Raw genomic sequence first — 14,321 nt, forward strand, 5'->3', positions numbered from 1 at the left:
GGAAGTTCAGCATTATGATTCAGCTGTTATAATCCCAACTCTTCCTACTTTACTAAAAAATTTCAACTGTTTTTTCTTTCAAAACTTATGCAGACATTTATTTCATTTTTTACAATATTTATTTCCATACAATTTAAATATTTATTTCACTGTTTCAAATGTCTTACTAATGTTGGTAAAAGCTTTTTAAATTTTGAGAAATTTGGAACACAGAAAATTACAATCTACCAGATGTGGCAAAGAATTTAATCCAAAAACATGACTGGAAAAAAAAACCTTAGAATATTTAATCTAAAATATGGCTAGTGTTAATCTCTATAGTATTAATATATTGCTCTTTAAAGAGACAAATTCTAAGTGCAGCAGTACCTTTCTTTGTTGGTCTCAAACTAAGATACACAAACTGACCTGACCATCAGTAAAAAGAATGGATAGGTGTAAGCCTATTTGTTGGAGTTTGTTTATATGTTTGACTTTAGTGGGGGACAAAGTGAAGAAGGGGACAATAATCTCAATGATGATGGCATCTCAAAGTAACTGGAAGAGCTGGCAACACAGGATACAATACAGTGAAAGCATTTTACCAAAGCACAGTGGTATACATTACTGTAGCAATTTGCTTTCTTCACAGAATTTTAATGAGGAGATACTTCTCGGATTGCAAGCATTTTTTAAAATCTTGAATTTCTCTTTGAACTACAGAATGATATTGCCTTGATCAATAATTGCTGTAAGCTCTTCTATTTTATTTCGGTTTTGTTTTCCATTGTGTTTGGTTGGTTGATTGTTATCCACAGATAAATGACTGTTGCCCCAGGATACTTTTGCAAATAAGCTGATAGTCTCAAAGGTTTCAATTATCCTGGTTACATAACAGTTACTACTACTCCTGCTACTTGATGGGAATACTAATTATTATCAAATCTGTTTTGTTTTTCCTTGTGTGAACATATTTTTAAAGATTAAGTTACATCATGCTCTCTCAATTGGATCTTTACAATGTATCTTATTGCCATTAAATCAGGTTTACGTGAGAGCTGGAAGTATTTTAAAAGTTTGTGGCAAGTTTTGCTACCTAGCTAGTTAGTGTACCTCACTCCGTGGCCCAGTAGGTACCATTAAGTATGATGACAAATCTTCCAGCACATATGTACACTTACAAAAAGATTACCATTAGTAATCCTGTACTCACAGAGCAGCCAAGATACTGTGCAGATTGTACAATTTACCTGATTGTAAAGATTTTCTCGGCATTAATCTTTCAGTTGCCAAAACAATAGAATTAAGAACAGGAAAACACGATCACCTTATTTAAACCCTTGCTTATTATCCAGATGAGAAATCGTGAAACATGCCTGATAGTCATAATACCACAGTTGTATTTCCTGGTGTGCACTACTGCTCTGCACAGAATTACTTTTGCATTTGAATATAATTTGAATTGCAAGTGTCTTACTAAGTATTAGTCATGCTGGTTAAGTGAAGGGTCAAACTGCTAAATAACACAAACAAATCTCCAGTGGAAATACCAGGTGTGTTGTAGGTATCTAGGTTACCACTGTAGTTTTTAATCATTATTACACGCTTCTTATGCATAAAATTGTAGATGAAACCTGCTAGAAACTTACTTCCATGTCTTTCAAAATACAGGCTAAAGAATGATGGTTATCATGAAGATTTTAAGAATGTACTTATACTTAAGAGTTGCACTATTTTTTTTGTGTTTTCTTAGAACCCAAAACGACTTGTACTTGGAAGGAATCTACCCCCATCCTTAATAGAACACTAATAATGCAATACATCATTTTTTATCAATCCTTTTGTTATGAGTGTAATGCCTTAGGTGGTAGATAAGGTAGATTTGTCACAGGAAAATGAGACTGTCTGCACTGGAAACACAGACTATTATTTTTGTTCTGGCTTTGCAATTACAATATAGACATCATGACAAGCTTGCTTGGGCTACCCACCATTCAAAAAATGGTACTTGAGATTCCATCCTTTCTTAATAGATGCTTTCTTTTCTTATTATTTTGTATATGCCATTGGCAAAGGACATATTGCAAAGCACTCAGCTCAAAACCTGAATTTTTCTAAATATATGCAAAGAATCTGCATGGCAACCAGCAAACCACATGAATGATAATTCAGCAGCTATAAATGGACTCTGCATGAATAGCAACCTACTGCGTTCCATACAAGCTATGCCAGAAAAATCCCGTTTGCTCGTGAATGAGTAATAACCCTCCAAGTACAACGTGATTTAAGATTACTTGCTTCTACCAGTTTCAGAACACACTAAAAAGAACACTTTCAGTGGAGAGGGACATCATTGTTGTTTGTTATTTTCATCCTCTGTAATGCAGGATGCTGTTAATTGGGCATATACAGCACACAGTTTATATCACCCTCTAAACAAAACCAAAATAGACATAAAATTTGTTTTCACTTGCCTAACTTGCTTTAGAGCTAGACATCTCAAAGACACTCTTTCTGTAATCATAAGCCTGTTACGGAGCCATTACCCATTACAGTGCAATCAAAAGATTGTGTATTATGTCTTAGCTCATATATGCACTTGTGTTCTTCCTTTTTTTTTTATTTTAATTAAAAATGTAGAAGTAAACTTACCTGACAAGTGAAAGCTATTGGGTCAGCCACTTTCTTAAAAATGTGCTCAATCTCCTCTAGTGTAGTATAGTACTCAATCTGTGCTGTGGTCTTCACGACTCCTCCACAATACACATTTACATAAACAGGGCCAGCAGGAAAATCTTTTAAAACACAATCAGAACAGTAGCTTAAAATATTTTAACAGGCCCAGACCAGAGGGCTCAGGGAATGGGTAAAACCCAGGAAAATCTCACAGAAAATGCATACAGCCAATGAACTGGATTTACGTTTCAGAGATGATTCACTGTAGTCAATTTTTTATCCAGGTCTTTCAGTCTAACATTAAAAAGCTGGCAAAAGAAAACATGTATCTGTAAATCTGTATAGAACAAAGCTACTGCGTTACTTCACGTTAGAAAGGAGATGAAACCAGTATGCTTCAAATTTTCAACTTCCCTTTGATAGACTGATGACCTGTAATCAGCTCCCTTATGCCTACAGATTAAGGAAAAGTTCATTTATTACAAATAGTGGAATTGCTATTCATCTTTTGAAACTTTTTTCTTAATTGCAGGCAAGGTTCTCAAAATTGAATTTCAACTAGGCTGCAGAAATTGCAGTATAATTATTTCCATTCCAGTTGTTTACCTAGTGAAAGCAAAAGAAAGTATTATTTCTACAGTCTGTTACGTTAGTATGGCCTGCTCTGTGTATGCAGCGTGAGCCCTCTTTATAAGCACATTTAGAATTCATTAGTATTCATTGTGCCAGGCATCCTGCTGTACCACGCCAGTACTAACCCGGTTTTCTTAGAATTCTAACTCTGCCCACAAAAAGAATAAAAACGGGCAACCCTGAAAATGAAGAGGAGTAATAGTGCCAAAGAAACTAAATGAATAGAACATCACCTTAAATCACTTCAATGGAAACTGCCTTCCCCCCCCCCCCCTTTTTTTTTTTATTTCTGACATGAGATCATGTGGATCCTTACTAAAAAGGGTACTCCAAACTTCCAACTTTCCCAGATTTTGAAACAGAAAAAAGCCCTCAGAGAGAACAATTAAATACAAATGATAAAAGAAACAAAATTAAACTCAGTCTGTAGCTCTCTGCCAAATTTTTTCAGAATATTTCATTTACTGTTCATATTTTATGTTTTCATCCACTATAAAAGCCTTTCTGTGATCAACATTGTTGCTACAGAATAATTATGGAGGAATCTTTTAAGATCTGTGAATGAGAACTTCAGCTTTCCTTCTCTGAAATCCAGTTACAGATGGAAGTTTCCAGCTGGTCATGTACTTCCCAATCAGGTCTCTAAAAACAAACTCTCTGCACCACCAGAGCGATAAAGAACTCTCAGACCATATGCAACCATCATCTCAGAACAGTATTCAGGATAAAAATCAGGCCACAGAATTTCCCAATTGTAGTTCCAAGAAGCAACTGTTGCAAATTTTAGCCTATAGGTATATATTTCTTCCTCTCCTAGTGCAATGGCTTTAGAACAAAATATCCTATCAGTTCCTTTGGGAATTCACAACATGCAGTGAAGTAGCAAGCTACACTCTGAATACTTAGGTGAAAAATTCTTTAACTCACATCAAGTGAGTGGGGATAGGTGTGGCCCTTAAAATCTGCACCGATCTCCTAAGAGAAGCTACTGTTAAATAGCTGAAACTGTTGGCACCTAGTTATGGCTGGAGCAGTTGGAAAAAAAAAAATCATTAGAAACCGTCAGAGATGAGTGATACAGAGAAATGGCATGGACATGAACAAAGAAAATAAATTATTTCCTGTATCAGTAAGAATTTGAGAGGAATATAGCCAAATTTACTGCATTAAATATGAAATGAAACATTTTAGTAATAGAGTAATAAGAAAAGAATATTAGCTTTGCATTTTATGGCAGTGATTTTGAAGACTGTTACTGTGTGACTAATCAATGACATTTTAAGAATGCCACCTGCCATTTAACCACACAAAAACAACCTAAGAGAACCTCATTTCCCATAAATCACAAGGCCTTGCTCCTCTGCATTATTAATAAATGTTCTGTGTGCAAAACCCATATACAGGAAACACCTACAAATAGTGAGAAACGAAATTACTGATCAGAAAAAGTGAAGGGAGTCCAAAGTTTCCTACTTACTTAAAGGTAAAAAATGTTTTTCTTACCTAAGGCTTTCATGTACTTGATCTTCTTAGTCCAAGAGGCTGGCTGTGTCCTAATTCGTTGATTATCTGCTATGAATTCAATTTCTAAAGTTTCATCATCTATTTCATCTTTCAACAAAATGAATATTTCACCAGGGTTCTATAAAATTAAAATATGTTCCCATAAGTCCTTCAGCAAATTATACTGAAAGTGTAAAATGCAAATGAAAACAGAAGTTGGAAGGAAAGGTCCTTTATGAACAGTTTCACACAGAAAAATCGCAATACCAAACCATGATGCCATCTCAGTGCTCTCCTTTATCATTTTACTGATATAAATGGCACAATTAATATAGTATTTTAAACTCAGCTTACCTAATAGTAGTTTAAAACAGTATTTTAAATTCCTATGTAGGCGAATTGTTACATTTTCTAAGGCCATTCTACTTTATAGTCTACAAGAATGACATTCAGCCTGACAAGAGGAACCTAAAATACTCACTCACACTCTTACAGTGAACTGACAGTAAAGTAAGACAGAAGCAGCAGGTAATGTGAGACTATACCCCTCTACTGCCTTCTGAACCAGAGGGAATATTACTCCCTTAGAGCTAAACTGATCTCAACAATAAAATTATGTGCTGTCTCGGTTTCAGCTGTAGCAGTTTTTTTCTTCCCAGTAGCTGGTGCAGTGCTGTGTTTCAGCTTCAGTCTGAGAACAATGCCGATAATACATAGATGTTTTAGTTGTTGCTAAGTAATGCTTACCCTGATGAAGTACTTTTCAGTCTCTTATGCTCTGCCAGTGAGGAGGGGCACAAGAGGCCAAGAGAGAAGAGAATCAGGACACCTGACCAGACTAGCCTGAGGGATATTCCATACCACAGGACATAATGTCCAGTTTATAAACTGGGGGGAGTTACCCAGAAGGGCAGGTTACTGCTCGAGTCAGGCTGGGTATCAGTCAGCAGGTGGTGAGCAACTGTACTGAACATCATTTGTATTTTCTCTGAGCTTTCATTTTTTCTCTTGTTGTTTCCTATTTTTATTACTATTGTTATTGTTTGTATTCTTTCTATTATCACTATATTTTACTTTAGTTTAGTTACTAAATTGTTCTTATTTCAACTTGTGGGGTTTACATGCTTTTGATTCTCCTCCCCACCATGCCCTGGGGATGTGGGAAAATGGTGGGGGTGTGAGCAAATGGCTGCATGGTGCTGCGTTACTGGCTGGGTCTAAACCATGAAACATGCATAAATTATCTTTGAAAGACAGGTAACAAGCAAAATACATGACATTCCATGTACACTGCAACCTCCTTATCTGACTGTGGCCACTCATTTTTATAAAGGAATAGAGTGCTGGATAGTGTACTTCCTCTGTTTACATTTTACCTATTTTCTCATAGCAACTCTAATTAAAAAAACCCACATATGAACATTTGTGTCCATTGGATATGTATACAGATATGCATATATAAATATTTCTGATTTCATTTCAAATCAGACAAGGTTTATGGTCACAAAAGCAAGCACTTGCGTAACCTATGGTATGGGCACATATGCATGTACCCATATACCCATCATGGATTCTTGCCAAGACACTCCACATCTCCCAAGAAGTGCCTAACTACATACTTCCTCTAAACTACAAGGCCCACGCGACAGTAATAATCTCTGTCCAAGCTTCCAAATGATTCTAACAGAGATAAAATCCCACAGAGGCTGTATCAGAGCTATTCTATTTGTAAGTCTTTTGGCTGCAATGTGGATGTGACCCAAAGGCAAAATAAATCCCACTGCAATCTCAATGTACTCTCATTTTGGCCCCTTATCTGCTATTTGTTTTCAAAACTGTTACAGTAAGAATGAGACTGCAGCAGGAAGAGAACAACACTGACTGTTATCCCAAAGATTTTCGCATCCAAATACCTTACCTCACATGATATTCTTCCTGGAAGCACCAATATCGACTGCTTGTTAGTTTCTAATGTTTCAGAAAGTTTTAAAAATGAGGTCTGTTTTTTCTGATGCTCTCCTGACATCTGACAAGGTAGCATCAGAGCTAGTCTTGTGATCTGAAATAAATAATGTGGAATACGAACATTGTTAACAATCCCAGAACAACAAAATATGGCAATGATGTGGTTTCCAACATACTGCTCATACGGCATTTGGAATCATATTAAGGGTAACTCATAAAAGCCTGGCAAAATTCCTTTTCATGTAGTGAGGTTTCCCCCTTTGATAAAGAGCTTCAGCTTGCCTCTGAAGTTCTGATCCTGCAGCCTGTAACTTCATGGACAGGCTCTGCTCATATGCTTTGCCCTACTGAAATCAAAAGGGTCACAGCCGTTAGACCAAATGAGGTCAAAGAGATAAGCCAGTTTTGTAGTCTAAGAACAATCTCTCATATGCTGAGATTAACTTTGATTTTTACCACTCTTGCTTTCCCTATATATAAACAAGGACATGCAACACATTTACAACATCAGCCCATTTGTCTACAGGAAGGAATTATGTGCAGGCAGTGATACCTGTGACAGATAACTACGACAGCAGACACAGGTTTCCTCGACACAGACTCAATAGTCTTTGTCTTCCTTCATGGACAAAATGATGGACTGAAGGCATGCATTTTTTGTGTAGGATATTCTCAATTTGGAACTGCTATGCCAGGCATGCAGATAGCTAGCAACAAGTTTCCTTTCTGTTTTGCTGTACCAGTAAAGGCCCAAGAACCCTACTGAATCCTTCACCATATCACAGGATTTAAAGAGGAAACATAAAAGAATTGACAACTGCATCTGCAGAGCTCTGACTAAGCCTGTGCTTTAAAAAAGTCATCTTTCACACCTGCTACTTCTCAGCTCTATCATTACTACTCCTTTCCAGACACTCTATTACCCTGTACAAAATGCTCTTGCTACCCATCTCAAAGGACTGCAGCAGCTCTTCATCACACAGGATTACCCAACATATTGCAGTCACCTAGTTAGATTAATGGTATCATTCCAAGCAGCACAGAGTTAAAAAATCTTGACTGGCTGGTGAGAAAATATCCTGAGAGACTTTAACAGTATCTTATACTACTGTAAATTATGGAACACTCAGTCGATTACATTCAAGGACACAAATAACTTTTCAGACGCATCTTTTCCTCTTAAATTGATGTAGAATATTAATATAAATTAGTGATGGGCAGAACACAGAACAGTAGCAATTTGGCTTTGCTCAAACAAGTACATTTTCAGGTTTTTTGCAAAAGTGCCCAAGTGACTGAAGTACGCAAACCACGTGGTGCTCTTAAGCAGCATGGAACTCATTCAATTCAGCATCAGTATTGGTAATTTAGTTAGTTTTCTCACTTGTTGCTTGCCTTTATTTCCCCCATATGTACCAGTTTCTCTGATATAGACTGTTCCCTTTTCTTACCAACCTTGCCTTTCCTACAAAGGCACAGATTTAATAAACTTATATAATAAATATGCCTGATAAGTGAAGTTATGCCAGGGAATGTAATACAGAAGCTTGGGTACGCCAAGTCTGATTTATCTGAGTTAGACTTTTTTCTTTTTTTGCAGAGATGTGCCTTGATTGTTGGAGAGATCTCAGAACAAGGAAAGAAAGGGAAAGGTAGCTTTTGTCCATGTTTCACTGAGGAAGCTAAAGGTTCTTTGAACATCTAAGGAGGGCAGGTTCAGTGCTCATCACCAGCTAGCAGAAATTTCCCGAACTACTCATGCTTATATTCTCCTGCCTTCAAGGTAAACTAATTTTGAATTTCAGCTGTGAATTCAGTGCACATTGGTAAAATTATACTGAACCTTTGTGTAGACATACATCATTGAATTGAAGCAGTTTAAATTCCATTTGCTTTAATTTAATTTGAAAGTTAAACAGGCTACACTAAACAAAGGCTATTTTGATTTTGAATGAGAATCTACCCACAGTTGGATGCAGTTTAGCTAATCCAATTCAAAAAATAAATGCATTAATTTCTCTGATCATCCCTGTGAAGACTAGACTTTATTTAGCACCATCCTTCAGAAAAACGAAGGCATGAACCCTTGCTTAAGAAAACAGTTAGAATACTGTATGCCCACAGCACATACTTCGGGAATATTATGTTTTATCTGCTCATATTTTAAGTCACTCATAAATCTTAAGCATTTACTTAAGAATTTACTTCAGAAACAACTCATGTGAGATACATACCGCTTCTGAAATTTTTTATACCCCACTTTAAGCAAAGGAGTATTGCAAAGACAAGAAATATTTCATTATCAGATTGACAAAATAAAAGGACTGAATAGCAAATCTGGTAGGCAGCAGATTCTCTAATGTCGGCTTCCTGTCAGTGATAAGTCTTCAATAATCTTGAGAAATACACCAGAGATTAAGGTAGCCTTGTCTTGGTGGCATTATCTAAAACAATGTAGCTCATTAAGGATTTAATACTATAGTAATGAAATTTTAGTAATACAAATATAGCAAGGTACAGAAAATACTTGTTTAATGTGGGCAGAAGGAGTAACCTGATGTATAGGTCTTTTGAACACTCAGATTTTGGATATCTTCATTGTGAATCCTCTTTACAGTCTTGCTTTCAACCTGAAGGCATAGCTAGAATATCCATTAACTGCTAAGGCTTTCTGAAAAATGATCATTTAACAAAAATTTACAAATGTAGGTGAAGATTAGCTTCATTAGGAACATCATTATAATGCTGGAATATCTAAGAGAGAGAATTTATTAAAAGGTATTTGTTGCTTGGTGACTCTGTTCTTTTAACATTATATATAATGGTGACCTATCTGTGAGGCTCTTAAAATGAAGCAGTAATGATTAAACAATGGATGGATAAAAACAGACTGTTTTTTGAAGGATTGAGGTATAACAAATTATTAACTATATCTAATGATGCTTAGCACTATGAGCTGGAAGCTAGAAAGAAAAGAAAATCTATGAGATAATCTTCCCTTGAGTATTCAGGGCATACCTACTGGGAGTTATCATCTATTATAGAGGGTAATGCTCCATTTCCATTAGGTTACTTTTGCTGGCTTACTTTTGATAAGTATCTACTGCAGATGGCCACACTGAAAGTACTGATCTTAAATTTAAATTCATATTTACATAATAAAACATTACACACATGTACTGTAACAGATATTCATTTAATTGGGCACAGTGCTGATACTTTCAACTTCCCTTCAATGTTCTCTCTTAATTCATGTAAATTCAATACATCAATTTGATATATTTTACACAAAACCTTTTGGAATGCATTATTGCTTTCAATTTAACATTTTAAACTGAATTAATGAAATTACTTTGAAATTGCATTCCTTTATATAAACTGAAAAATTTTAATGAAGCCTCTCTAGTCTCTTGTGGATTCAACAATTAATTCCCCATCTTGGCTTCTGAACAACTTTCATGCCACATCCAACCTCTCCCCCACTTCCAAATTCTAACTTTTCAAATACACTCTTTAGCTATCCACTTTGCATTCTACATTAGAATCATAAATTGCCTCTGTCTTTTATTATTTGGTACTTGCTACATGTTTTGAGTCAACAATGTACATGACAGATTTGGGGTACTAAAAATAGCATAAACAAACTTATGAAAGATTTATGTGTTTTCTAAGGCTACCCACGGAATGAATCTCACAGCTGAAATACATCTAGTTTTAAGAAAGCAAAATGCCCACTAACTTCACAAATTTCAGTTCTTACTCAAGTCTTCCTAAAGCAATGACAGCTGAAGAACTTGTTTATCCCTGGATCAACACACCATATAAAAAGGATGAGAAATATGGGCAAATCAGGTTAGGCAGATGATAGGGAATGGAAAGGTAATAAAGCACAGGCAGCCAGCTTACCACATGAAAAAAAAAAAAGGCAGTGCATTCCAGTGTCAAAGATTAAAATAAAAATTATTACAGGGAAGAACACATAGGCTAAATCTGGCAAATCATTCAAGTGCAGGAGTCATTCCATGTAACACTCCCCAGCACAATGTGAGGTAAAGGCAGAGATGTTCCCATTGCACTCTGTGAGGTATAATTGAAAAGGTACTTGTCTACAAGTGACTTCCTTGCAATTCAAAGGCTTAAAGCCAAACGCTTGTGTGAGTGCTCTCCAGAATTGTGGATAAATGTAGAGCCATACAGGCAAAAAAAAACAAAACAACAAACCACTGTGTGGAAAAATCACAAAAAGCCATGCACATCACAGTCTTCCTGCAATCATCATAAGATTATCACAGACATTTATAAAATGTAAACCTTTTAAAGAATCTGTATCTGTAAATGCTGTATGAACTCAGCGAAGTGCAGTGGAATTGAAAGGCAGCCTTTAACTACATAAACTGCAGTTTATAGTAAATGACCTGAAAAAGACTGTGAGGAAATTAGAGGTAGAAAACATCCACCACACTAGGCTTCATTCAATGAACCTTTTTTTCTCAGCTTGCACATGGGATTTATTCATCTTTACCATAATCCCCTTTTTAAGATAGGATTTCAAAGCAAATTCCATTTTCTGCTCTGTTGAAAACTTTTCTTCTACTGATAGTGAGAGAGGGCTTAGGAATGGAAAGGTTTCTAAAAATCACACAAAACTATTAAATACATACTTATATAAACATCTGACTTAAATCTTAATTTCTTTTGTTTTCTACCAGGAATAAATTTCAGACCAAAGTAAACATATTCATTATTGAACAAGCTTTAAACAATGTTTCTCCCTGTGCTGAATCATCTATCTTTTGCAAATACATTGACAGTTATCTTTTTCTCAAACACGTTCTGAGTCCCAGTTTGTCCTGCATGGTTGAGCTCTCTTGTCAAAAACAGTAGCTTTCTGTGAGTTGGCCTATTTTGCCTATGTCTCCAAAATGTTTCTGTTACTTTATTTATGGTGAACAATTTTTCTTGCAAATCAGTGTCTATTTGACAGCTGCTGTAAAAGCTATGAAGAACAGTATTTCCTTTTCTGAGTATTTGGAGTTGGTGTTTCTGTCATCTTAGCAACTGATGGTGCCGCAATTGTCATTCACATCTATTTATCTCTCATAACAGAACAATCCCTAGAACCTTCCCCCCATCTACTGTTTTATGCATTGCTATATATGAGTAGGCAAAGACTGATTCGATTGTGAAGGTGTGTACACACCTGTTCTTATGTTATTGAGTATATTTTTATACACAACAATTTACCACTCTGACATAATTGTAGCCTAATGGAGTCACCATAAAAGCATCTAAACACTATATAAAAGTCTTATTATGTGCAGCTATATTGGATCTGACAGTAAAACCAAAAAATCCTGCCTTCAAATAACCCCAAAACAGCAAAAAACAATTTACCATGAACTTATCAATAATCTTCAAGAAATAAATTGCATGAAACTGTAGGCATTTCTTGATATATATACTTTGATTTTAAGTGTATATTCAGAGGCAACCTAAGGCTATGACAACTACTGCCTAACTGGTCTGTGGCTTGACATCAGCTCAGCAACCAGTGCTTTGGTTAGGATGCACACACATTTAGGATCTTTTTGGGACTAAGCTTATCTTTTACTATATATCAATTCATGTTATTATTTTTATTGTAATCAAATTATTTTCAGCTGCAGCAGCACTAATAATATGAACATTCAGCTAAGCTTTAGACACATAGTAAGACTGTCCCAAAGAGTTTCTAAACTATTAGGCACACTGATTAGTTTGGAAGTTATAACAACCTCCCGAGGTCATTTCAGTGCTAAGCAGCCAGTTATTTCCAGTTTCTACATTATGCATAGTTTCATCCTGCCTCTTCTCCAGGGAAAAGCAAACTGATGTCTGGCCTTCTGTGTGTACCAGCAGTTCTCAGTTATTAAAGCCTAATGTTTTATTAAAGAGTCCATATATCCACTTCAGAGCTACTGAAGTTCTATCACAGTAAGAACACTGGCATTTTTGTTTCACTTCTTTGTGGTATCAGCACACACATCTCTCACCTCTGTGTTTCAGTGAAGAACTATACAGCACTAAACATTGCCCTAAATCTGAGATGTGCTGTAACAACAGACAGGTCATCCTCCTGCGGCTGACTCAAATTACCAAGGAAGACAAAAGGACTGATAACAGAGGCATCCAGGATTGTGAACGGACCTCCAAAATGTGTTTGTTTGATAAAATGGTCTCACAACTTCCTTATTATTCCAAAGGGGCTAGCTGCAGCTGCCCAATGGCTCTTTTATCTCTAAACTACAATTCAAGCCTCTTACAACTGGTCTGGCACAAACTGCAGACTGTGCTTGGACACAGAAGGGGCACATGGCTACATTTTAAATTACATAGATATAAAAGAACATAGCTAGAGGGGAACATTTTAGAGTCAAGTCATTGTCCAGGGCAACACACCTGGCAAGCAGGCCAAAAGCTCACATTTCAGCTGAATAGGGGTTTAAGTTTTTATAGATCTCACCCTCAAGAACTACTAGTGAGTAGCCAAACTTTCCCTTCTTGGCCACATTAAGCAATTCTCTTGATGAAGAATATTCTTTGCTGTCATCAAAGTTCAAAAGACATGATGTGGCTGGAAGCTCATGAACTTTGACACAACTGAAAAGTCCTTTAGCAACTGCTCTGGGAGAGGTTAGGCGGAGAGATACTGTTAGCTGGCATTCTCAGCCTTTGCTCTACTCAGAACACAGGCTACGTGTCATTAACAGTATCAAAATGCTTGCCAACACAAGACAATATACTCCATGTTATGGTATCCCTTAAATCAATCTGGTAACAGAAGCTAGCTTGGACTGCTGCAGCTCATTTACCAAATAGCATATTGTAGTCTCACAGTAGAGCTCCAATACCTGCACAGGGCTGTTACTAGTGGCTGGATGAAATCTGTGGCGCTGCTCTTGATATGTACAGCTCTAAATTACCTCAGACTTGTCTATCTAAGAGACCACATGTCTCCCTGTGCCATGCTGCCACAGCTGCTGTCAGCAGAAAGACTCATGCCAGACATTTGATATTAAAGAAGGGGAAAAAAAAAGTGAGTTGTCAGCAAGACTGACTCACTGGGGGACAGGCTGCTTTGCAATTTACTCCCACCTTTGGTTTGAAATAGCTACAATCTACTGACCCTTAAACCGGGCTAAAAGGTATGCTGCTTTCTCACTAACACAATCAAGAGGGATATTTCTAGACACATCTGAAAAACATGCTTGCTTTCTAACTCATCATTATTTTTCTTTTATTAGGATTATGAAAAGTAACCTGAGGTCTTTCTCTTTTAAGAAACCATTCTTTAATCCAAGAACAAGCATATTTTCAGATACCATTATAGGAAAGAATAGCACAGTAGAGGTATTCCGATTGCTCTTCTTTACCTGCAAAAGGGCTGCCATCTATCTTGTTACCAAGTGCTGGCCTTTCTCCAATTCAGTTTGGTAAAGGATACAGGTAACACAGTATGTACATATATGTTAGTCTGATGAGACCTCTGAGCAAGACCAAAAGATGCCTGCAGGTAGCCTCAGCAG

At 36.5% G+C, this 14,321-nt stretch overlaps 1 protein-coding gene across 1 annotated transcript in view; it reads right to left on the reverse strand.

Moving 5' to 3' along the window:
- The window catches only part of BANK1 (B cell scaffold protein with ankyrin repeats 1), a 140,685-nt gene that overhangs the window by 97,417 nt on the left and 28,947 nt on the right, over positions 1-14,321 (reverse strand). The window contains 4 exon segments of the mRNA XM_062636739.1: positions 2,632-2,774; positions 4,792-4,930; positions 6,710-6,773; positions 6,775-6,850. Coding sequence (XP_062492723.1) covers positions 2,632-2,774; positions 4,792-4,930; positions 6,710-6,773; positions 6,775-6,850 — 422 coding nt within the window.

This window comes from Pezoporus occidentalis, unplaced genomic scaffold (genome assembly GCF_034315485.1).
Source record: "Pezoporus occidentalis ecotype Australia unplaced genomic scaffold, CSIRO_AGI_Poc_V1 ctg49, whole genome shotgun sequence".
Classification (NCBI taxonomy): Eukaryota; Metazoa; Chordata; class Aves; order Psittaciformes; family Psittacidae; genus Pezoporus; species Pezoporus occidentalis.